The sequence below is a fragment of the Barbus barbus genome (genome assembly GCF_936440315.1).
Source record: "Barbus barbus genome assembly, chromosome: 2".
NCBI lineage: Eukaryota > Metazoa > Chordata > Actinopteri > Cypriniformes > Cyprinidae > Barbus > Barbus barbus.
The window spans coordinates 33,938,039-33,965,011 of record NC_136730.1 but is presented as its reverse complement, the minus strand read 5'-3'; the positions used below and the strand labels follow the sequence as shown (position 1 = coordinate 33,965,011).

At 38.1% G+C, this 26,973-nt stretch overlaps 1 protein-coding gene and 1 long non-coding RNA gene across 2 annotated transcripts in view; one reads left to right on the top strand and one right to left on the bottom strand.

Moving 5' to 3' along the window:
• LOC306879244 (semaphorin-4F-like) overlaps nucleotides 1-15,570 on the bottom strand; it is a 65,442-nt gene extending 49,872 nt beyond the window's left edge. The window contains exon 1 of the mRNA XM_079432028.1: nucleotides 14,827-15,570. Coding sequence (XP_079288154.1) covers nucleotides 14,827-14,914 — 88 coding nt within the window. The 5' untranslated portion in view covers nucleotides 14,915-15,570. The remainder of the gene's footprint in view (nucleotides 1-14,826) is intronic.
• LOC306879251 lies at nucleotides 1,899-26,143 on the top strand. Its single transcript, XR_013784997.1, has 4 exons — nucleotides 1,899-1,927; nucleotides 13,792-13,842; nucleotides 23,303-23,526; nucleotides 24,083-26,143. It is a non-coding gene; the product is annotated as an uncharacterized lncRNA (long non-coding RNA).
• The last annotated feature ends 830 nt before the right edge of the window (nucleotides 26,144-26,973 follow it).

Below are 26,973 nucleotides of genomic sequence, written 5' to 3'. Positions count from 1 at the left end.
TGTGTGTATGCTGTGTATATTTATTAAGTATATATAAACACAAACACATGCATGGCTATATGTAAGAAAAATGTTGTTTATATATTACCTATATTTGTATATAATATAAAATACAAGAATATAAATATATAAATATACATGTAAATATTTTCAAAATAAATACTGTATGTGTGTGTATTTATTTATATACACATAAATATACACAGTACGCATTATGTAAACAAAAACTTTTATTTTGGATGCAATTAATCGCGATTATATAAGTATTGGGCTATATTGTAAATAATATTAAATTTTTTTAAGCCTTTGATACCCTTCTCCTGAAAACAATTCCTTTCAGTTAAGGATACATTCACCGATTTTCAACTAGCTTTGCAATTTTACAATTTTGGTAGTATATAAAAATGTATACACTTTCTCTGAGTTTCCTGCACCCAGATATTTCTGTTCATTTGCCCCCCCAAAAAATCTGCATCATTTCGTGTCATCCGGTTTGACTTTGGACATTTTCGGGGATTTTGTTAAAACTGTTTATTTTATTTTATCGTATCTTTATTTTGTATCCCCAGTCAGATTGACAGAGGGGTGGCAACAAAATCAAGTTTGGTTGTGAAATTATGGGTGTTGAAATTTTTGTTAAAAGGGAATGCCACACCCCTTTGTTCAATGCACGCGTGTCCAAAAGCAGACTTTTTACTCAAAATGGTACTAGTTACTAATATATAGATATATTGCAGCAGTTTCATTCGACTGTTTGAAAGTTGTGTGCCATTAAGTGTTCTTCAACAAATGAAACCATTCTTTTAAAACTTTAATGCAAATTGTTGCTTGTTTGTTCCTTTTCAAACATGTGGGTCAGACATAAACAAACGAAACATTAATTTTTCAAGTAAACAAGCTGTGCCATATTTTAGAGGCTATATTTATAACACACAAACAAGCACAGAAACAAATCTCAGCTGACTGTCGTCAGGCATGGTTGCCTGGTACCTCTGGACATGAGCTCTTACGTTTTATACTGAGAGCCCTCAAGACTAATGAGAGAGAGAGAATGATGCAAAACACAGTGAACACAGGCGACTATCACAGCCCTTGAAACTGTACATGTAAAACAAACACAATTGTCTGCATTCAGTCATTTGGAGCAGCTCGAGCCCAAACACTATATATGGTCAAAACTCTATAGAAAAAAAAACATGCTTTAGTGGCTAAAATAAAACGACCCTATTTAAAATGTTTGACTAAATGTCATAACAGAAGATACAGTCAAAAGTTTACCTGGTTTATTTCAGACTTTCCTTGCTGTACATCTTCAGAGTAACATACAGCAATGCTGAGCTTTACAGAGTCTAAACCACACATGCTTCTAGACACTCACTATATATCTGCAACTGATCTCCTATATATCTAGAAATTGATGCGATCGACCGGTCTCGTGTGCATATGGTGTGTTCTGGTTACACTCCATTAGCATGTGGTTTAATGTTTATTGAACGAATGTTACTTTGTGTCAGTTAAAGTCCTAGAATTGTACTGAGGTCATTGAGGAGAGTCACTTACTTTATTAATATTATACAAATATTTTAGACTTCAGTTAAACTCAGAGACTCCTAAATATTCAAATATTTTACAATGAGTACTGCATTGATAGAGGACAACATTTTGAATACAGAAAATGTGTTTGTTTGCTCTGATACTATATAAGTGAAAAACAATGTGAAAATAGTTGTATGTCCCAATTCACAGTATTCATAAAACTGTATGAAAAGATGACACTTTACTATCTTATTGACAACATGGCTTCAAATGTAGTAACTACTCAGTATGCAATTTTTGGCCGACATTATATCTAAAAAAACTTGTAAAAGAACATGCTGAATGCATTTCCTGTCATCAAAAGGCAGGAAGAGATTGACAGAGAGAGAGGGTGAGTTGAATATAACTTATCTCCCGTGAACAAATGCTTTCAAATGCTTGATGCATTTAAATATCTTTAGTGATGATTTTACTTGATTTACAAACTGTAAACTAAAGACTCCCCAAGCTTTTGTTACACAAATCTAATGCTCACTCAATGACTAACCAGTGAGCATAGTGCGTCTGACCAAAAACTGAACCAGTGAAGCGTTATGTTAATTTACCTCAATGAGACAAACACAGGCTGGAGAAAATGTGTAACAGGTGGTTTATAGAGAGTCATTCACGGTTCAGTAATATAACAGAGACAAGCTGAAGTTCCAACGAATCAGCAAGAGTATTAAACTGAAACCGGGACACCAATGCATTATTTAGTGACCTACATGTTGACTAAAATATTTGACTGACAGACATGTGCACACTAATGCAGAATCGAGGACATACACAAACCAACTGATTTTATTTTTTCTGGTGTATTCGTTTCCTCTCCCCTCCCATTCTAACTGATAGAGTGACTAAAATCAAAATTACCCTCGCCCACAACCTTTCAAAAGATTGTAAAAGTATTAACTGTCACTTTTGATCAATTTGCTAAATAAAAATGCTAAAAAAAAAAAAAAAAAAATTGCTGACCCCAAACTTTTGAATGGTATTGTAGTACTAAGTAAAAACAGTAAAACTAAAATACATTAACGTAGATGAAAAATAAATATACTAATACATATTTTTCTTCAAATTCTCAAACTAAATGCAGTAAAAATACTACCAACTTTGAATATTGATATTTTTCACATTTACAGTAATTCACATTAATGAGAATAAGATGGTTTTGCATTACGGTAAAGATCATTTTTATCATATCATTATCATAAAAACAGCGTCACAACGCAGAAATACGTAATGGCCATAAACAGGCAAACTTTTCTTTCAGCAAAATATCATTTTTTATTCTAAATTTTGAATTTGGGGTAAAACGTTCTTGACAGGTTTTGTGGTATTCTCATGAAAGAACTGATCATTTTTTGGGCAAAGATTGTGTGTTTCACACTGAGACAGACCTCTCTAATACAATCCTATTAGTGTCTAACAAAACTGAACCTCACACCGTAAAAGCCTTATCTGGTGACACTCTTTCCTCTCCGATACACTTTTCTGCCTTATCCCTCCATTCTGTTCTTTCTCTCTCTGTTCTTTAAGTCCAGTCACTCTCATCATATCACAAAGCTTTTTGAGCTTGGTTAATATTTTCCCTCAGTAAAGTCAAAGTATGAGATCAAAGGCTGTGTGTGCTTTTAGAGTTTCATCCTCTTTCTATGCATCTCTCGATCGTGCCCGACTCAGAAACCCTTTTACGTTGCAAAAACACAACACTTGAATTACCATAATGGAACAAGGCAATAATGATTTTCTACCATGCTGCTTTTACCAAAACCAGAGGAGCAGCCGCACAAGCACCAGAGGGAGGAGAGAGAAACAGAGAAAGCAGGAAACACACACACTCTGCTTCCTGCAACGCTCTTTCCTTGCCCCGCTTGGCTTCATTCCAAATCATTTCAATTTGTGAAAGAATCTCTCCAGAGAGACATGCATCAAAATCATTTCTTTGTCTGAGGTATATTTGTGCTCGCTCGAAAGAGATACTTCAACCTTTTAGTTTGATGAGAGAGTGAAAGAGAGAGGGGAGGGGGTGGCATCTGTTGCACAGCCATCCGAAACATATGCAAAAAATCATTTTGCACCTTTTTCCCATTTCCCTTTTATATTACAGCCACCGCACAGAAGCTCAGGCTGCGTCTGGACTTCCTAGCATCCACGTCTCCCCATATGGCCATGACAGGGAGTCTTTAGTGGTTTTCTTTGCACACTGATCAGATCTCAGGCTCAGGGTCGGAAGGGCTGATCCTAGATCAGCATAAACAGGCAACCTGTCAGGAAAAACCTCCATTTGACAACTTAACCTTCCTCAGTATTTCACAAGCCATCCTGTTTTAATTACCACCTCCAGTGGCCAATTACAGGCCAGCAATAAAGAAAGGGATGAAAGCAAGAAGGGACCTAACAAGGCATGGGTTTTACATCCTCCACCTTCACCTCCACAGAACAATCAGTGATTTCCATTAGTCAGGCCTTTTCTGATTGAAACGTGGAGGGTCGTGTTTGTGTGTGTGTGTGCATGCGTGTAGGGAGAACTCCAGTCTTCCTTTGTTCTCTCAAGGCTGCATCCTGCCATTAAGGGTTTGAATGGGTTTCCTTGCTGGCACAGTCATACTTGGAGCAGACCCCGAAAACAACACCACCAACCAACCACAAACAAGCAGAATGAGAGAAAGAACCAATGACACAGCAAGTGCAAGAAAGAGAGAGAGAGAGATAGTTGAAACTTAAATAAAATGTACAATTTCAAAATAAAATGTTCCTCCCTCAGTATAAAGGCTTGTTCACACCAAAAACAATAAAGATATAGGTTCTAAAAATTGTTCTCAATATTAAAGAATAGCAGGGTCCACTCCGCAGCTATAACGATAAAGGCACAGGGAAACAATATCGTTAGAATCATTTTCAGAACAATTTTTTCCAGCTGATGAACGATAAAAACCATTCACAACCAATCAGAATCAATCCTGCTATAACGAGCTCGAGAATTTAAAGTGGCACACTCACGTACTCTTAGAATAAGAAGATCATCCACCATTATATCATCGCCAATATAGTTATCGTTATAGGTGTGAACGGGCCTTAAGACTATGGTATTTTTAATATCCACCAGGCAAAAAAGTCAGATTGACTGATTATCAATATATATTTCCTTAAACTTTTTGTTCTAAAACATAAAACTGTACACACTCACACCACAAACTGTCTTTTCTAGTTACTTAGAAACATATGTTTTCAGAAATAAACAAACTTTTGATTCAAAATTTGTGTTTTCTATATAGGTATGTGTTATTTACCTTGTAGAACAAAACGTATTGTTCATTTGTTTACCACAGACTTTATTTTATTCATAAAAAAAAAAAAAAAAAAAAACATTATAAAACCCCATAGGAAAATCTCAAAGAAACCAGCGGTGAATTAGTCTTACGGGTTTTGACATCATACCTGCAACCCTCTGATTTATCAGCACTAATGTAATGAGGTCACAAGTATATTTATAGTATTTTACAGCGGCTTCAAACATGGCTCAGCCAATCATAAGGACCAAAACTATGTTTTATTAAATAAATTGTCTATTATGCATGCATCATTATTTTGTGAATCCGTCACATTGTATTTTATTGAATGCAATCTGCAAGGCCTTACATCTTAAAACAGAAAACGTGTTTTTTCAAAAATTCTCTCTCACCACATTCAATTCAGACTGCAAACCTGGGTAAAATATTACTTGCCGTAAGAATGTAGATTCAGGAGAAGCATGCGGCACCACTAAAAAAAAAAAAAGCAGTGCAGGAAGCACTGGCATTTTTACCTAGCCCTAGTGATAGCACACTTCTCTCCAACACGGTACATGCATTGAAGTATGATTCCTGTCTACAGTAGAAACGGGAGGAACGAAGATGCCAAAGTCTAATGGGTTTGGAAAAATCACTTTCCCTGAGTAGTGAGTGCATGACTAAAGAAAGAATGGTGGTAAAAAAGTAATGGTATGCCAGAGAGTGCATCAAACAAACTAAAAGCAACAGTCGACATTCAGAACTTACTCAATATCTAAGAACAGATCAATGCACACATATTCCTTGAACTGTGTCATGATGTCCCATCTTTCTCTCAGATCAATACTTTGCAATCAGCGCAGAGCACAGCAGCTCTAGACTCCGTCCCCTGCCGCTGACCCACAGCACCTCCATCAATCATGATGGCTTATCACATATACATGAGCTGAGTCAGTCACTGGCCAATGAGAGCAGGTAATTAAATGTGTTTTCTTTGAGAGATATACACTACTATTCAAAAGTTCAGTAAGGGGTCAGTAAGAGTTTCTTTTTTTATTTAATAAAGCAAAGATGCATTAAATTGATTAAAAGTGTCAGTATAGACATTTAGAATGATTTCTAACCGTTTTCAACATTGATAGTGTTCTTGAGCACCGAATTACCATATATGAATGATTTCTGAAGGACCAAATGACACTGAACACTGGAGTAATAGCAGCTGTAAATCACATACAAATAAATTACATTTTAAAACATTAAAATAGAAAACTTATTTTAAATTGTAGCATTTCACAATATTTTATATATTCTGTTTTTGCAGTATTGTTCAGCTTAGGTGAGCATAAGTCTTTTTAAAAAAAAAAAAGTACAGATGCCCTAAGTTTTGAACGGCATGCTTTAAGTGCTAGTTATCATCTGCAAAGACTATAACACCATACCGCCACACACAGAAACGTACTACACTTTTGTACCAGACAGATCCAGGCTGAGGAAAACAGATAGACACTCATTAAAATAAGCACATGAAGCATTTAATGAGACACAGAGAGCCGTTTCCTACCACCCTGCAGTGAGTTTTATTGAGGGTGCAGCAGTCTTTACTCCGCTCTTCTAGCAAGGGTTGCCACAGTAGGGACCGTAACACCTCCCCCAGAGGGAGTACACACACAGTGTGTGTGTGTGTGTATGTCACACGCCACCACAGAAACAGGTCGTTACATCTCCAGGTGTGGCACACAGAAGCTCAAAGGTCTGCTATTATAAACACAGCAGCTGCATTATTGCATCGCCTGTGGCTGCTGAAATCAGTTATCACTCTGGAATAGTTTGAACAACTTTAATATAAGCCATAAAGAATTAAGCAATAACGTCACCTGTGCCACATCATAATACAAAGCAGACAAATTACCTCAAAAGATGGTAACTGTGATTTTGCCAAGCAGGACATGCTCTTTTAATTGGTTGATAGCAATGTTGTTCTAGGACCAACAAGGACTTATATTCATTGGACCAAGATGGCGCCACTGTGTTCGGACGCCGTTAGGGTCGCTCCACTGAGATTTTGCTTCAACTTTCTTTTTTACTTAGTTTTACTTTCTCTTTTTACACATCTCACGTCGGCACTGATCACCTACAACATAGAAACACTTTTGGACATTGGAAACCGCTACACCAACCTGTTTCAGGACACTTTATCCACGAATCTTGCGTGGCCTCTGGAGATTCTTCGGAACGCGGAGATAAACAACACCCCCCCGAGGCGACGGAGCAAGAAACACCGCGGGAAGCGCGCTGGAATTCGAGTCTCCCAAGCATTCTCCTCGCTAATGTCCAATCCTTGGAGAATAAGATGGACGATCTTAGAGCCAGGATTAGTTTCCAACGGGACATTAGGGACTGTAACATCCTTTGTTTGTCAGAAACGTGGCTTTCGTCCTCGGTCCCGGACACTGCTGTAATGCCGAGTGATAACTTCTCTGTCTTTCGGACGGACAGAACAGCAGAGGCCGGTAAATCCAGGGGTGGAGGAGTATGTTTCATGATCAACAAGAAATGGTGTGATCCCAGGAATATCTCCATTCTGTCACGTTCCTGCTCGCCTCATCTGGAACATCTTTCCATTATCTGCCGCCCATTTTATCTGCCCCGGGAGTTTTCATCGATCATTGTTACTGCCGTGTACATTCCACCACAGGCGGACACTGGCTTGGCTTTGTCTAAGCTTCACGATGTGCTCAGCGGCCACATTAACAAACATCCTGACGCTGCCTTCATCATCGCGGGGGACTTTAACAAAGCCAACCTCAAGCAGGTCATGCCGAACTTTTATCAACATGTATCCTGTCCAACTAGAGGACCAAACACACTGGATCATTGCTACACTCAGTTCAAGGATGCCTACAAAGCCCGCTCACTACCGGCTTTTGGCAAATCGGACCATGCCGCCATCTTTCTAACACCGAGATACAAACAAAGGCTCGTTCAGGAACCTCCGGTGCAGAGAGTAGTGACGCGCTGGTCCTCCCACTCAGAGACTATGCTGCAGGCGGCGCTTGACGTCGACTGGGACATGTTCCGGGCGAGTTCTTCTGACGTCAGCGAGTTCACGGATGTAGCATTAAGCTTCGTAAACACGCTAACCGAGCAAGCTACAGAAACAATAACGATAAGGACATTCTCCAATCAGAAACCGTGGGTGGACAGAACAATCCGTGCCGCGGTTAACACACGCACCGCCGCTTACAATGAGGCTCTTCTGTCTGGGAATACGAGCGAGTACAAAGCATCGTGCTATGCTCTCCGACGCGCAGTAAGAGCCGCCAAACACAGATACAGAGAGAGAATTGAGTCTCATTTCCAGCTCAACGACTCTCGACGGATGTGGCAGGGACTGAGGACCATCTGTGACTTCGGAAACAAATCCTCCGCGGAGGTGAGAGCAGATCCGTTGCTGGCCGACGAGTTAAACATCTTCTACGGCCGCTTCGATGGCAACGGCGGCGGCGCGTTTCTGCCGACCAGCGCGTCAGGAAGCAACAGGCAGAGCAGCGATGATCCTGTAATCACCGTGTCGGAGGATGAGGTTCGGAGGGCGCTAAAGAAAGTGAACGTCAGGAAAGCAGCCGGACCTGATGGGATAACCGGCCGTGTTCTGAGGTCCTGCGCTGATCAGCTCGCTGGTTTGCTCACTTCTATCTTTAATGAGTCCCTTGCTACCGCCGTGGTTCCCACCTCATTCAAAAAATCCATCATTATCCCTGTGCCAAAGAACAATAAACCCTCTTGCCTGAATGACTATCGCCCAGTTGCCCTCACATCTATAGTCATGAAGGTTTTTGAGAGACTTGTAAAGAGCCACATTTGCTCCTCCATCCCTGATACTCTGGACCCTCTTCAGTTTGCCTATCGCCCAAACAGATCCACGGACGATGCCATTTCTCACGTTCTCCACTCTTCCCTCACACACTTGGATAGCAACAATGGAAATTATGTAAGGCTGCTATTCATTGACTATAGCTCAGCTTTCAACACTATAGTCCCCATCAAGCTGGCATCTAAACTCACAGACCTCGGCCTAAACTCCTCACTCTGTGACTGGATTCAAGACTTCCTCACCGGCAGACCTCAAGTGGTGAAAGTTGGCCAGTTCACCTCAAACTCCATCACTCTGAACATAGGAGCCCCACAGGGCTGTGTCCTGAGTCCCCTGCTCTACTCTCTCTACACGCATGACTGCGTGTCCTCTCACAGCTCCACATCTATTGTCAAATTCGCTGATGATACTGTGGTTCTGGGCCTCATCTCCAACAACGATGAGACCGCATACTTGGATGAGGTAGAGAGACTCACATCATGGTGCCAGGACAACTGTCTCTCTCTGAATGTGAGCAAAACTAAAGAGCTGATCATGGACTTTAGGAAGAGACAGCAGCAGCCCTACACTCCTCTTATGATCAGTGGGACCCCTGTGGAGAGGGTGAGCAGCTTCAAGTACCTCGGTGTAAACATCTCCGAGAACCTGACTTGGACTACACACATCCAAACACAGGTTAAGAAAGCCAGGCAAAGACTGTACCATCTGCGACAGCTGAGGAAATTCAGGGTCTCACCAGCAATCCTGAAAACTTTCTATTCAGGGACCACAGAAAGTGTATTGACTCAGTGCATCTCAGTGTGGTATGGAAACAGCTCCAATCAGGACTGCAAAGCACTACAGAGAGTTGTGCGCTTAGCTGAGCGCATCTCAGGGTCTGCTCTCCCCTCTCTGCAGGACATCTACCTCAAACGCTGCAAAAATAGAGCTGTCAAAATAATCAAGGACTCAAATCACCCTGGTAACCGTCTATTCACTTTGCTTCCATCTGGTAAGCGCTTCCGTAGCCTGATGGCAAAAACTGAGAGACTTAGGAGGAGCTTCTTCCCCCAGGCCATCAGGCTCCTAAACTCTAACTCTGTGTCATAACATCACTTGACTCCATGTAAATATCACCATATCAATAAGCTATTCATAATTTTTCTCTACCTCATATTGCTGCTATTATATACCCTGTACAACTTTTTTGCACATTATTTTGCACATTCCTCTTAGTACTATTTAAGTCAACAACATACTGACCTGCACATTTATATTTATATTTTTTATCTTATCTTTTTATTTTATTCTTTTATTTTATTTTATTTTTTCTACTTTTCTTCTCTTAATATTTGTATACTTTATAATTGCACTGTCCTTGGAGCGGACCTGACCTACATTTCACTGCTGGTTATACTCTGTATAATTGTGTATGTGACAAATAAAACTCTTGAATCTCTTGAATCTCTTGAACCATGTCCTACTTGGCGAAATCCTGGTAAGCTTGAAGGAGTCTGTGAGCACTGAATACATACCGATGAGTCAGGACACTGCATTACTGTCCATTCATACTCTACTGGGGACAGTGGTCTGGGTATGTGTGGCAGAAAACAGAGGGTGACAGAAACGCTTTTGTACCAGAAAGTTTGTTCTGATTGTTAAGCTTGAGTGGATTGGATGTACTATATGATGGCGTGAGTCTTATGGGTGTGAGCCTTTGTGTAGGATGTGTGCGTCATACACTTTAGTAAAAGGTGCTGGAGCTATGACGATAATGAGCAAACAGTGTATTTATAAGCAAAAATGAGCATTCAATATCTTTCACTGTCATAATTATATTTGTTTAAATATGCATTCAGAAGTTATTTAGCATTACTGTACTTTGTGTACTTTAAGTAGCAATACCAGAATTAGATGCTGCACTAATTTAACAAAGATAAGCATGGTCATGTCTGAGTGTTATGTAAATTACACTGAGATTAATTAATTGCTTTACCAGTCCAACAAAAAAGAAGCAACTTTGGCATCACTGCTCAGAATGTTTTCAAATCTTTCAAACTTGTATATTTATGCTCACTCTGTTTTTGTCAGTCTTTCTGTCATCTGGCCTCAGACCTTTTCTGCTTCTTCAGCCTTACAGGTACAGATACTCCCATTGTCTCCACTGGTAAAGCATGATAGTGTGTTCTGCTGTCTAAAACATATTTCTTTAAGGGGTCGTGACATGAGAAATCAAATTTGCTTCAGTTTAAAACATGCTCGTCAATATAAACAAGTCATCTGTTTAACTAAGCTTTAAAAACAGCTTGTTTGAATATTGTGGGATTTGTGAAATCACATGGGCAAATACATTTGCATATGACTGCCATCGTCACATCATTGCACCAAAGGCCCTGCTCATTGGCAGTTTGCAAGGCAGTGTAATGGAGAGTTTGCAAAGAAACTTTTGTGAAAGATGAAGCAGCCAACTGACAACAGCTGTATCGCAAAGCATAAGCAAATAATTCCATAATGCTTTGTCTGTAAATGACAGCTCTATATAGATAATGTCTTCAAAACACTTACATGCATAGCAAATGGTCATTCATACCATTTCCTATTTCCAGGAGACATGTGTCGCATTCTTTAACGTTCCACCTGGAAGCAAAGAGGCCGAGTTTTACACACCAGTCTGTTATTGTAGTGACATTTCCACACCCCGAAATGTGCTGCTGAACAAAACAACCTGTGATTGGTTGTTTGACATGTCAGTTAAATGGCCTCATGGGCGGGCCTTGGCCAATGAAAGCTACCATGGATTCCAGACCTTCAGCTGTCAGTCTAAAGCTCTGGATGCGCGAGACTAATAAGCCTTAAAAAAAGCACCCCTTAAAAACTTGTTGGTGCAAAAACCTTTATTAACCTCAAGGAACATAATAAAAATATCCATATCATGAGTCATGACCCCTTCAATGTGTAAAACCTTTTAAATTATCGCCAAACTACTGAATGTACCTTTAACTGAAAAGGCCAGACTATCAATGCTAGAACAGTACTAAACATGAATTTAAAGAAAGATCAAAATCGAAAAATGTGAAAATTCAAATTTCAAGCAGTAAGATTCCAAATAGAGTCAAGTTTTTATATAATGAAACACTAAAACCTAAAATGCTATATAGCTGGAAAATCTGGATAAGTTTCTAAGAAGAGATGTGCAAAAAACAAAACACAGGCACACATCAAATGTGCCTTCACACCAGTTTACCATCATTACAAACTACACCAGGTCAAGCAAACAGACGGCAAACACAGACTGACATGCCATATTGGCTCTCTCAGTGACGGATTTATCCTCCCTGTCTGAGAGTCATTTGGGACGAGGTTGTGGATTTGTGTTGTCTTGGCTGAAATTGTCAGTCTGGGTTGTTAGGTAATCTGTCTGACCATTAATCATTTCATAAAGTCATTTTGTAACATGGATTTAATAAACTGAGAAGAAACGGAGTAAAGTGTAAGAAAAAGACAAGAAAGCTTAAGTAAAGGTCATATTCCTAAACAGACTAGACAACCTCTGCGTGACCTCTGACATTTGACCCAAGCTGTCTGCCACGCTGGTCTTACCCTCCAACGCCTGGAAGGACCTTCATTAGACCTTGGGTACTGTTAGCCTGCTTTGCTGTTTGTATTATATTACATTTACATGAATATACCCTTGAAAAAAGATAATCCAATCAACACTGCACTTTGAAGTGTTTTTAAAAAACATGAAATTAAATCAGAGGAATTCCCAAGAGATCCCTTCTCAGGCAGCTATAAAACATTGACAAAACAGATCACGAACAGGATCATATCAACTGTACCTTGTATCACAGAAAATATTTGGTTTATCTATGCAGGACTGAGCAAAAGGTCAAGAATTTGGCAAAATGCTGGACACAAAAACTGCATTATACATCCTCCCATTACAAATTCTTAACACAAAGTTAAATTGTTATACCACGAAAATTAATACAGCTCTCATCAGTCTGCTTACGTTAGCTATGACATTTAACACAGAAAACCCATTGCCTCTTTGTTAAGAATGCAGCACAAACCATCTGTGAGGTTTTCTGTTGATGCACAGGAGACCATATAACACTGTAGGAGTGAGCTGTGAGAAGAATGCAGAAGTCATGACCATGTGTAGGTGGAACTGAAATATACAAAACCAAGGCACAAGATTCACCTTATTAAACCGGTCTACTTTTACAATCCTTTATTTATTACTGCTGTTTCTCCATGTTTCCTACTGCATCCCATTTCGTATTTCAAACTACTTTGTTCTGATGTTTGTTTTGAGACATGAAGCCAACATGAATATGCTCATTCCACATCACCAAACAACCAGCCCTGAACTTTAAAATGGAAATACTGAATTCTACAAATTGTCCATCATTGTCTAAAGCTTGTTTCCAAAACAGGAGATTTTGATTCAGTCACGCTTCACAATGCCACATTAATGTGTGAAATGGTGACCATTGTGTTTCAGCTCCTAATCATTTTCATGTGAGCAGTCTTAGAAACAACACTATTCGAGAGTACCCATATGAGCCATGAATTTTTCTTCAAACACGCACACGGACTGCACTAGAGCACAGTTTTAAGTAAAAAATCCCACAGCACACCACCAAGCACTTAAAAAAAGAAAGAAAAGGCCACATCTAAGTAAATTAATTGCATTAATTTTCCATCAATTTATAGGTTGTAAAGTTTATCTTAGCTATATGGGTGCTCAGTTTTTCTTGTTGTATAATGCAATTGGCCAAAATCTCATCATATAAAAGATGAACCGCTATGTACAGGATATTTAAAGCATACAGAAGCCACTCATATTGTCTACAACTAGATGGTAAATGCTAAGAATCTTCTCCGCTCTTCAAACAGACAAAAGCATTAACCATTATAGACGGTTTCTTGAGTAAAAAAAAAAAAAACGCTGTACTTATTCAAACATCAGTTCTTTATTTAGCCTGGCATTGCGAAGAAGTTTACACAGTATCATACATTTCATACAGCAGTGCTTTTATTGCATTGGTCAAAACATAACATCACCTGGCTTTCCTGTTTTCACAGTATTCCTGACCAGTGTTGTGATGTGAGGATATTCAGTACAACAGCACAACTGTAAGTGTATGAAACCCTTCGTACATATAACACTTAAATGACATTGATCTGGCAGAAATAGCTTAATGGACAGAATATGCTTAATGCAAAAAAGCACTTCTACAGTGGTACTGAGAGTTTAAAATGTGCCAGTGAGTGGACAACCGTATCTAAAAAGTGCACAGGTGAGGAGGGATGATCAAGGTGCTGTAGTGTTTTTAAGTACATTTTCTTCTGCATTTCACTTCTTCAGAGTGGCATTTCACATCATTTCAGCACCAGCATGCCTATGGAGAGCGCAAGTCACTGTCTAGCCTATGAATTATGTAGTCTGCCCAAAACTGTCAACTGCTGTTTCATTGTAGTCAACATATAAATGTGCAAGTCTGGAGCGAACTATACTGCTGTGAAAGTGAGAGAGTCTCTGCTAAATAAGGCAAACACGAGAGTAAACACATCATTCACACACAAATCTATATGCACATGTAAACTGCGTATCTCGTTTATAATGTAGACTACTGTACACCTGCTAATGGCATCTATTATTACAATACATGTGTGGCAGGCTACTTCTGCATACTGTATAGTGTTATTATTGTCTGGCTGCATACGGTAGGCTATCAGTATCTCTATCCATCTATGAATCATAAAGTAGCCTATAGCACTCGGCGAAGGAAAAGTACATAGAAACACTAAAGAGAATGTTTATGATTACATAAAACACCAAACAAAAACAATACCACGAGCCAAACTATTCCTGTCACGTGTTTTAATCCGATGGTGATTAGAAGGAGTCACCTGCCTCCAGTCTATAGACTTTTCGCTGTTTCTAAAAATGATAAAGTTCACACACCAAAAGTGTCAAAAACACTGTAATACTTATTTGACTTTTTAAAACACATTTTATTTGAGTAATGCTACTCTGTGTTTCAAACAATTCAGCGAGAGATGTCATTGTAATAGGCTAGCTATAATTTTTTCTTTCGTCATTTGAGCCGGACTCACCTCCATAGCTGCTGGCAGTCGCTCTCCAGGACGAGATCGTTGAAAACAGCAACACACTTACAACAAACAGACCGACAGCTGACTTCATGATCCGACAACCCCAGCCGCTCTTCTACAAGTTCGGAGACGGTCCTTTATTTCCAGTCTCAGCTCCAGGTCATTATAGCGAAAACGTTGTAGATTTGGCCACGCAGATTTTAAGGGGATTAAATAGTTAAGATATGAAATATCGATGCTGATTTATACTAAATTAATTTAAAGTCAGCATATTCTTATATCTGACAATATAACAGAAATTCAGAACGTCCACGATGTTCTGTTTCTTTGAGGCTCGAAATATTCTCCAGCGCAGTTCAGCGCATCCCACAATATGGGTAGAAACGAAATCTGCTTGCCTCCGAGCAAATGTTAAACTTTCCCGAAGTTGAATCCAATGTGTAATACATTCGCTGTCAGAAGCTTAAAGCAGAAGACGCGCTTGTAGCCTGCCGTTTAAATCCTTCAGCCCAAGCTGAACACAAATTCAATTGTCCCGTTTGACCATCCGATATTCCTGTCCGAGTAAGTGATATCTGAATATGTCCAATGTGAGATTTCAAAAACATACACAACAGAAAGCCAAATGTAGCCTACAAGCCCAATAAAGAAAACCAAAAGCGTGAATTCGTTTTCCAGCCGCCCGAATCATCTCTAATAGGCAACAGAGGCTTCAGTCAAGTCCTAGAGTGCCCCGCCCCGTTGTCTACGTCACAACAACAGGTAAAGCGTGTTGAGTTCAAAGCAATCTTCAGGAATTTCACTTTTCTGCTTCCCTTTAACGATTCTAGTTATTTCATTACTTCGAGGCAAAAATACTCCGGAAAAGACAGACTGCATGTATACTGCCCTCAGCAGTCTGTTGTCAAAAGATGATTTCAGATTTCAACAACTAACCTACATGAAATTAATACATGCATGTGATTAAACAATTCTTACTAACTATATATTGAATAGCAATGTTAAACAAACAAAAAGTGATTCATTAATTTTCATTGTAATACCACTGATTCACTGAAAAGAAAATATGTTGTTTGTCAGTCAAACTCAGTCAGTAGGCCTACTAATGATTATAATATGTAGAAATTAAAATATAAAATATGTAAAATATGATAAGACAGGAGGAGCTGTCATATATTATTTATGATTAATAAGTTGTTGTTGCGACGGCAACGTGTTTGAAGCATTAGAAGGGCATAGAGGGAGTGCTTTGATAAATCCACTCTTATTCCCAACAAAAGCACGGGGGAGGGCGGATTTGAGCAGGCCATGACCCGCTGTCTATCTGCCTCTCTGTAATCCACGCAAGAACAACGACATCTGAGGGCTTCAGCACTCTCTGGATTTCACGGGGCAGCAGGACAAAGGCCAGTGAATCTGAGAGGCGGCGAGAGGTCAAAGGTGACGGAGGAACAAGTTTCGGACTAAACAGATAAAATTTTGTTGAGCAACATCCAGGTTCTTCACCTAATTCTTGATTGCTCAAATCAGACTTGATGACTGCTGTTTGAACGATTATTTAGGTTATTTTGTGCAAGTGTTTGCAGCTTAATCATTGACACTCCTCTGGACGCCCCCCTCTGGACAGGTGAGAATCCTGTTTTACAGGATGGGGTTACTTTCACCTTTTTCTTTCTCGAATTAAAGGGAACGTTTTGGGAATATTCGCCAATCATTTAAAAACAAAATATGTGTTTGCTTTCCATCCTGTTTTTTTTTTCTTAATGTTTTGAACCGACAAAAGCTGGGTTGTGTCTTCCAGGTAGTGACTTTTTTTTTTGTGGCAAAACAGTACAACAAATATAAGGAACTATTAGCAATTTGGATTGTGATCATTTTAATAATAAAAAGTGATTAAAAACTGCTCAATAGATTAAAGGGTTGAAATAAATTTACTTGTTGACACCCTTATGTAAGCTAACTTCAGTCCCTCGGTAAACAATGGCTATATAGTGTAAATAACCAAGCTATAATTAATTACTCCGCCTATATTACGTTCTTAAACTCTCAAATAGCTGGACACGAGTTCCACTCAACCTTACTGAACTCCCAAAAACTCTTTTATGGACCAAACAAAAGGACAGAAGAAGGCATAGGTGAATTCCTGGAGGCCCGAGTGTGTTGTGTGCTTTTAATAACTGTTCCCATATAAGCTTTCCATGCCTTTATCATCACAGACTACAACATACAGCAACTGATCTCTGATCAGCTTCTAAAGTCTTTTATAGAAAGGTCATTTATAGAAAGACCAATCAGCTATGGCATGTTGAAAAGACCTTAAAGCGATTGTCATGGAACTTATCTGGTGGAGAACATTATTATTCTTCCCCTGAGCTGAGCGAGTAACACACAGTGTGGGGCCTGAACCCTTGAAGTGAGGTCTCGCTGTCCCCTGAGCATAAAGAAAGAAGCATTGCGGTTTACACAGATACCCCTACAGAGACCTCTGATTGGGATATTTCCAAAGGGTCATATCCACAGTGTAATACCTTAATGGGGTGAAGTGGAAGAATTATATTTGTGTGAAAGGAGATAAATTTAAAAACATATGTGAGTGTATCTATCACTATCAATGCATGTTTGCAGAGGCGAGATTGAAACTACTGTTTGTTACATAAAATCAGACTGCATGAATTGCTTGGTCATTAATTAAATGGAAATCGGTTAGCAAGCTCTTTAATTATGTGTATTTGCAAGTGCCCATCAGTCCCAGACTGAAAGATGACCTTGCAGGACAACATAAACAGACACAGCTCTGGACAAACAGTACATTACAATTGGATTGAATCTTTGTCTGGACAGTCGCAGCCATACAAACCCTCATTAATTAGATGTGTGCATGTGTCTAAAGTTAAAAATGTTGGACTACCAGATTATGTATTAGTGCACAGAGGTCAGTGATAACACAGTGCAGCAAATGTTAATGAGGATACCAATTCAGAGTTCAGAAATATAAATGAGAGTAAAAATGGGAATATGTGCATATTGGTCTTCCAAATTAGAGCTCCAAGAATTTGGGTTCCGTACAAGTTAAGCTCTGTTGACAGCACTTGTGGCATAATGCTGACTACAACAATTAATTTTTACACCAAATATTTTACATTTTTTCCTCTCTTTTTTCTTTAAAAAGAAAGAAATAGAAGAAAAAATTGCTCACAGTGAGGAACTTACAATGGAAGACACAATGTTACTGTATATGCATGCCACTATGGTTTTAGTGTGAAAAAATGACTTATTGGCTTTTATTGTGTGAAGTTATATCAAATTTTACATTCAATTTCAAGCTTAACATTTCTGCTTTTAAATCCTTTTTTATTTATTTGTTTGTTTGTAATAAACATTATGCCATTAATGCTTTTAACTTTCATTTAATGTAACCCTGAATATTTTATAATTCTATAAAGCAGACAGTGCTTTGTGACCAAAAGCTGTCCAAGATGGCTTTGGCAGGCACAAGGTTCAAATCAAACTAACTTATAGTATGAACATGGAAAGAAATGTGCAAAACTACTGCATATAATAATATCTGAATATCAGCAGCTGTGGAAAGAAAAGCACAACACAGGAAAGCATCAAAACACAAATGAATGTGTCCACAACCAGATGCAAGACTTTTTAATTCACAGATATGGGCACACGTTTTCAGAGCTGAATATTTTTCCATTTCCATTAATATGTGTGTATTCCAGTACATTGGCCACCTCTAACCCCCCCACCCCCCAGCCCTTATCTCTCACCTCCAATAACTCCGCACCTTCCGCTGCCTCATTACTCCAGCACTGTTCATTGACTGGCTGAGGGAGCGTGTTAAGTCATCAGCAGCAGAACTGCAGGTTATTAAGCGATGCTGCCATTCACATCCTGGTCTTCTCCACCTGTGTAATAACAGTATTACTCAGTCCTTCACCTCAGGAAGCTGGACCAGCAGGACACAGGTGATGTGATACCATCTCTAGTGGTATCTGTTCACTATCTCTGGTCCACATCTCCAAATGGCCAATCTGGTTTGTGGCCCCTGAATAGACAGGCATGTCAGATGACTTCTAGCTCTGTGCTTGTGCTCGGTGAGGGGGATGGTGTGGGTGTTACATGTATGTTTTCCATCCCCCATCTTTCACAAGAAAAGGAATCACTAAGAATGTCAAGAGGAGATTCCATGTCATCTTATTACATGCAAACAAAGAATAAGGGAGTACATATTTAATAATAATATTCTTATTTTTAAACATTTGTTTTAGACATAATTGTAACTTTGCAACTAAATGAAAAAAATACACCATCATGGACTGTTCTCCGTTTACGTCATAATGGCTTGGCTTCCACAAAGGGCAGAAGTAGAAGTCTTGGTTTGGTGAAAAAAAAAAAAACTGAGGGAAAAAAAAAGTTAAGAATTGTATTTCAGGTTGAAAAAAATCCCTTAGATCTATTTTGGACACCAAAAAAAAAAAAACTCAGCAGAACAAACTGTTATGTGTTTCCAAGCAACATACATGGCAGAATTTCATTTATGAATGAATCAGTGTTTTAAAAGAATCAGCTGAATGATTCATTTATAAAGACATTGACTGCATCTGAATATGCATACTTCCCTATATAGTAGGCGAAAAACAGTAGGCCTATGTGAAAGGAGTAGTATGTTCAACTTCACAGTACTCATAAACAATAAACAGTCAGAGCTGTTGATGGCTGAACTTAACCTGTTTCATAATCAAAGATCTTTACACAGTTTTTACACAGAATTTGTCTCATATTTGATTAAGTTAGAATAACTGATTTTGTTATTTTCCTGTTTATTAAAGGAACAATCCACTTTTTTTTGAAAATAGGCTCATTTTACAACTCCCCTAGAGTTAAACAGTTGAGTTTTACCGTTTTCGAAAGCCGATCTCTGGGTCTGGCGGTAGCACTTTTAGCTTAGTTTAGCATAGATCATTGAATCGGATTAGACCATTAGCATCTCGCTCAAAAATGACCAAAGAGTTTTGATAATTTTCCTATTTAAAACTTGACTCTTCTGTAGTTACATCGTGCACTAAGACTGAAGGAAAATGAAAAGTTGCGATTTTCTAGGCTGATATGGCTAGGAACTATACTCTCATTCCGGCGTAATAATCAAGGAACTTTGTTGCCGTACCATGGGTGCAGCAGGCAAAATGATATTACGCAGCACCTGAAAATAGTCCCCAGCTAGGTAACTAGTTATGATATAGCTGGGGACTACTTCCAGACTCGCTATATAAACAAACGTGAATTGACCTGATTTGAATGTAGTACATCTGGATTATATTCATCCTCCTTCATTCATTATATATTGAGCATACTTTTTAAAGGTTGCACAGTAATTACTTATTTAAAAGAAATACCTATCAAAAAGTATGTGATTTTGAACACAGCCCTTTAATTGTTTTGAAGACCTGAGAACAGCTGTGTTATTGAGAATACAATAAGTATACCCTTCACTGCATATTTTTTTATGACATGAGCTGATAACTGTGACCTTGTTTTAGCAAATCTGCTAAAGTCAGATATGATTCATCAAGTAGTAAAAATAGTCTTAAAAAAGACGACCTTGGACTATTTACTCCCGCACACAAATAAAGAAATGCCATTCTGTGCCAACACAACTTCACCTCTTATGTTGGTTTATATAATTAATGTACTACAGTATGTTCTTGTACTGAAGTAACTCTGATTTAATAAGCACCTTCTGAGAGAGCCATTTACTCAATTATGAAGATGAGCTTTCCATTAAAACTAATTAGCCTATTACTCAGACAGGTAGTCACATTCACATCCAAATAAAACACGCACAAACACACACACTCATTTCTACTGTGTGTTCTCGAATAAAAACCTTGCTTTTACCCATTAAACATAATGTACATGCATTTTCCTTCTCTTCAGTCTCCCCATAACATGCTGCACACTCATGCACATTTCTGAATTTCAACCCCATTTACAATTTGGACAGAAAAAAAGAAGGCTGAATATGAAATTTGAGACAGTGAAAGTAATGTGGTAATGGAGTGAAATAGAGGAAAAGTGATAAGAGAGCAAGAGCAAATTTTGAGGCAGAGAAAACTGAGGGTAGCGAAATTAGATTTGACTACTTTTCTTGATCGAGTTTATGAAATGTACAAATGTGTAAGCTAGATGATTAAATGAAATTAAAATTCAAGAACCATTGTGACAGCATTAATAATTAGGGCATGACTCAATGTAATAAGTCCATAAACTGCCTAAATTTCTAAAAAACCAAGACATTTATTTCTTTATACCACAATTTTCAATACAGAAATCCACAGTAGAGGGTGTGATAAAAGGATTGTGATAATCTCACGCCTCGACTGCCACACAAAATATCAAATCATCCACCAACAAATCACTGTGTGATTATTACTGAACAAACATCAGGGTCTTACAGGTCTCTCAGGAACTAATAAACATGCCCTCACAAAACAAGGCGGAATATTCATGACTAATCTGCATACCCTAAAAGAATAAAGGGTGACCTACAATAATTAGGGGGGGGGGGGGGGGGGGGGGGGGTTGTGTACAGCTGTTTATGTCAGGTCGTGGTCGTACTAGAAGCAAGAGGCTCAAAGATTTGCACATGAACTTTGAATAAAATTTGAATGTCTAAGGAATTATGAATATATATATAAACAAACATGTCTTATGAAGAGAATAAGAGAAATATTTTTAGTTATCATCTCTGTATTGTTCATGAAACTTATAGTATTGAATAAGCATATTTTTAGGTCTCTTTATAAGGGGTGATGAATATGTACGAGCAGGCGGTCTCGATGAGTGGTTTCACCATACATACTCTTTACAATGAGTCATTAGTACTAATCCACCATGAAAGACCTGATCTAGAAATCCAATGAAGGGCAGATATTATGCTTTCAGTTTACGCCCCCACTAATTAAGGAATGAATATGCATGAGGCAGAACAGCTAGCGATGCCAAGGAAAAGGGTGGATAAGTTTATGGGAAATGTTGTTTACATTTGTAGTCACTATAGAGAGAATCAATGTCATAAGTAGTAAGGAAGGATGATATATTCCGTATCTTGGATTAAATTTAAATGTGGCAAGAGAGAGCCAGTTAACTAGAGCGCAAGCATGAAATAAATAGGGGTTATAAATATATAATTATGCGTCACATTTAAAAAATGAATAAATAACTTTCAAAAAAATGTTTTTCACATAAGGAAGGGATTTGGGCAGATGGCTGCTTTTGGGATCATGTTTCCACAAATACACTCCCCAATGCTGCAAACACAAGATGACAGAACACTCTGTAAAAAAAACATAGTCCTTCCCTGAAGCGGCTTTGGGAATGTTTCTCTCTGATTACAGGTCAAATGAAGCCAAACTAGGACTCAGTAAAGTTCTGCAATTCCTATCCAATAAACTATTGGTTTATGCATGATGTTATGCTGGTCCAGTGCTAATGATGAATTCTGTATGATGGATAATTATAGAATATGACGCATCTGGGATCATGAGGGAATTATATTCCAAAAATAAGAAACATGTAAGGAATTATTCTGAAATGAGTATAAATGTCTACGTATGTGTATAAGCCCCCTGGCTTAGACCATATATATGCCACAAAAAAGTCTTATGATTATCACATATTTATGGTGCATCACTGCTTAAAGGAATAAAAAAGGCATACATCTGGGTTAAAGAGATGAAGTTACAATGGAAGTGAATGGGGGCCAAATCGTATATTTTAAAACACTGTTTCAATATAGCCACACAGCATAAACAATATGCATGTTAACATGATTTTTAGTCTTAAAAATTGCTTACTAACCTTTTATGTGTAAAGTTACTTTTCATTTTTACAGCTTTTGCCCCATTCACTTCCATTTTAACTGCCTCACTGTAACCTCAGATCATGAAGTACAAGGAAACACCAAATGACATACTGCATTCAGCATGGTGCACAGGGACTGTGCCAAATACAGATCACAGAAACCAATGAAATCACAAAGACATCAACTGGGCCCGCAGCCTCATCTTCTGAGGAGGCATGCCATGAGCAACATCTATGCAAAGACATAAAATACAGAGATAGGAAGAGTGTCAAATTCATACCAGTCCATCTGCTTGATGATACTGCAATTCAACTAAAGTAATTTTATTAGCTCAGAGAACTAAGACTGAGTTAATTTGATGAAAAACATCTTATAAGACTTCTAGATGCCAGAGAAGCTATGACTAAGTAAATTCATAAATAATTACACTAATTAAACATGCAGAAATGGGAAGCAGATGTACAGTAGTGGCTGCTTCAATATCATAATGACTAAAGCTGCTGGTTTAATTGAGAACCATCACCCTTGCCACTTTCTTTAGAAAAATATCCTAACAGCTGGTAAAAACTGTTTTTTATAAATGTAGATAACTATTTTCTTTTTCTTCAGTGTGGATAATCGCTCGGTTGCCATGGCAACTGCATGTACACACTGTAAACTGGAAGACTTTAACCAGAGGCTGCTTGGCCTTGGCTGTGTCAAATCCAAGCGGCTTTAGGACCCTGAGGCCAGCAGCAGACGAGCCATCTGCCACCATGTTGGCTCTAAGCCAATACTGCCGGCCACCCCCTGCAGAGCCAAGATGGAGGAATTGCACAAAAGCAAATGCACAGGTGGGGGGCATCAGGTGTTGCGTAGATGTGGCATCATATGGAGACTGTCTGGCTGTGAGCAGGGCTGAGAGAGCAAGCTGCCAGTCAGTATGACGGGAGGATTGCATTAGCTACGAGCACATGTGGTAGCTGCTGATTCTTGATTCTGTGGGGAATATTTTTGGTAATGTTGACCTCAAGGCATATGTTGTAAGATATGACAGATCACATTCAAAGGAATTATAAAGTAAGAAGTGACATTTTGAGGGCCTATTGCTTTGGAATTACATTAGAAATGGAAATATATTTGCATGAACATAACAACAACCAGCTAGCTGTTAATGTTAATGTCAATTACCTCTATTCTGGCTCAAAAATGTTTGGCCATACAAAGCGATGAATAGGCAAATGATAAATGTGACCGTGCCTAGATGTGTGTGGTCAAATTATACTGCTGCGTAGTGCAGGATATACTGTAAACTATTTCCCGCAGTATATGTCTACATACAAACAAAGATAACAACCCTCTTTTCCCATCAACTTGACCTCATTTTCATCTTTGTTCTTCTTCTTTCAGATCAAAGGAAAGCACCGTGAGAGTAGGGCTGAATATGTGAGAACCTGTCTCGATTTTAGTTGCTTAATATGTACTCATGAGTTTAATAATTCAATTTTTACAACTTTTTAAACTTTTCTCAATATTTTAATAATTTTAATTGAAAATAAAAAGTCAGGCCTCTCATTCTGTTCTATGAAATATTGAACTTAAGTCTTTATTTTTTAACTCTTGTGTTCTCTTTAGACTGTATGTTATTTGTGTTTGAGATCTAATACTGTATATGAGATTAACTTTTATTTTGCCAGTCAAAGGGTCAATTTTTTTTAATCATTTGAAGATTTACATAATCTGAAAGCTGAATAAATAAGCTTTCCAATGATGTATGGTTAGGATAGGGCAATATTTCATCGAGATACAACTATTTGAGGGTGCAAAAAAATCTAAATATTGAGAAAATCACCTTTTAAGTTGTCCAAATGAAGTTCTTAGCAATGCATAAAAATTACGTTTTGATATATTTACGGTACAAAATTTACAAAATATCTTTGTGGAACATGACCTTTACTTAATATCCTTATGAAAAATGTATCATTTTGACACATACAGTGTATTTTTGGCTATTGCTACAAATATTCCTGTGCGACTTAAGACTGGTTTTGTGGTCCAGGGTCACATATTACTGAAGCTTTAATCTGTTGGTAACAGCACAAACTAGACACCCACGCATATGAAAATGGACTTTTATTCTACTGAATTTAAATAGTGGACATTTGATGCGCATTATCAAGTAGAAATTTTATTCATAATCAGTTGACATAGGATTAGAACAAATCATTTCAAATCATCCGGATATTTCATAGTTAAGGCTGTTGTTTGTGTTATTACTCTGTCTCTCAGACCCCAAACAGAACATGAGGGTTAAATGGGATGTAAACAATAAATGTTATGCATGTTAACAGGATATTAAGGACATCAAAGATAATATTTAGTAAAGCTGTTATCATAGACAGAGATTACAATGACAGACAGATTTTCCACATTAAATCAAGTAAAAGTGTCTTGCTGGTGATCATGCATCTTAAACTAAGATCTTTCTCAGCAGGGATCTCTTAATCCCCATTGGAAAAATTAAGAGATGTCACAGGATGATTGCCAAAGAAAATGGGACAATAGTGGTGACAATAACCACCATAAATTGCATTTTAAAAGATTTCTGTTTATTAACTTTTTTTTTAGTAACAATTCTTGTTTCAGTTTTAATTTTTTCCTTAGTCAAAAATGATGAAATGTTGAAGCTGTTGTTGACATCAGACATATGATTGGTGTGCATGTGATTTGTTGTATTCTAAGTAGTCTGTTGTAAAGCAGATGTTCACTGTCTCGCTGTTTAACAGAGACAGAAATAAAACCTAGAGAGACGAGACACAAAAACAGTCTAGGCCATGTCTAGGCTATCCAGACAGGAGTAATCGCTTCTATGTCGAATTAAGACTACTAAATCCTGGATTATCATTTAAACAAGACAAGATTAAAAAGTAAAAAATCTGGACCTGTTTAATTCATTTGTAATTTGTTGTAAACCAAACCCAAAATCGCTACATTTCTGTCAAAAATAACTACATTTATGCATACAGCATTATCTACAAAATCCTTGACATAAATGAAACCTGTAAAGTGCTACGGACTGTTTTGAACAAACACATGATAAAATCCTGCAGGCATTTACTGCTTTCAGACATTCTGAATATTTTTAGACATAGTGGCTTCACCGCTGGAGGGAGGAAAACACACTCACACAGTATTGAGTGACCTATTCAGACAGTTGATGTGATGGTGGCACCATGGCCTAATCCATAACTCAGAAATAAATAAATCAATAAAATGAACAACACAGTGAGAGTCAGTGCAGGAAGTATATTGACAGAAAAAGGAAAGGTGTTTCCTGTTTTAGATGTTCATTTTAAAGACACGATATTGTTTTATGCATTATTGATACATTATTTTGTTTTGTTAAAAGATGGATCTAATGGATTTGTTGACAACTATTTCCACATTTGCATTCTAAAAATAAAGTATATGAATAAAATAATCTCTTTAAGTGTCTTTCCATAAAATGGTTTAGAATCTCTTTCTTCATATATTTACTTTATCAATTAAAATGACATTCAAGTTATAGGGTTTGTTGTCTCCGAACAGGATGTGTACAGGAAATTATGCTAAAGCACTGACTGTGGATCAACAATGATAGGACTGTAGTATGTATATTTCCTTCTGAACCTTCTTAAAATAGAAACACAGATGGAACAATCATATATAAATAATGGTGGTTATGCAGCAATTCTGTGAAACATAATTGGCATTTACATCCACAATATGAGGATGACAGACATTCAATGAATCACCAAGCAAAACTTTTTATGTATGGTTTGTGGTAGTGTATGTACAGTGGGTACGCAAAGTATTCAGACCCCCTTAAATTTTTCACTCTTTGTTATATTGCAGCTATTACTTTTGCAGATTTATTAAAAAAGAAAAACTGAAATATCACATGGTCCTAAGTATTCAGACCCTTTGCTCAGTATTTAGTAGAAGCACCCTTTTGATCTAATACAGCCATGAGTCTTTTTGGGAAAGATGCAACAAGTTTTTCACACCTGGATTTGGGGATCCTCTGCCATTCCTCCTTGCAGATCCTCTCCAGTTCTGTCAGGTTGGATGGTACACGTTGGTGGACAGCCATTTTTAGGTCTCTCCAGAGATGCTCAATTGGGTTTAAGTCAGGGCTCTGGCTGGGCCATTCAAGAACAATCAGGGAGTTGTTGTGAAGCCACTCCTTCGTTATTTTAGCTGTGTGCTTAGGGTCATTGTCTTGTTGGAAGGTAAACCTTCGGCCCAATCTGAGGTCCTGA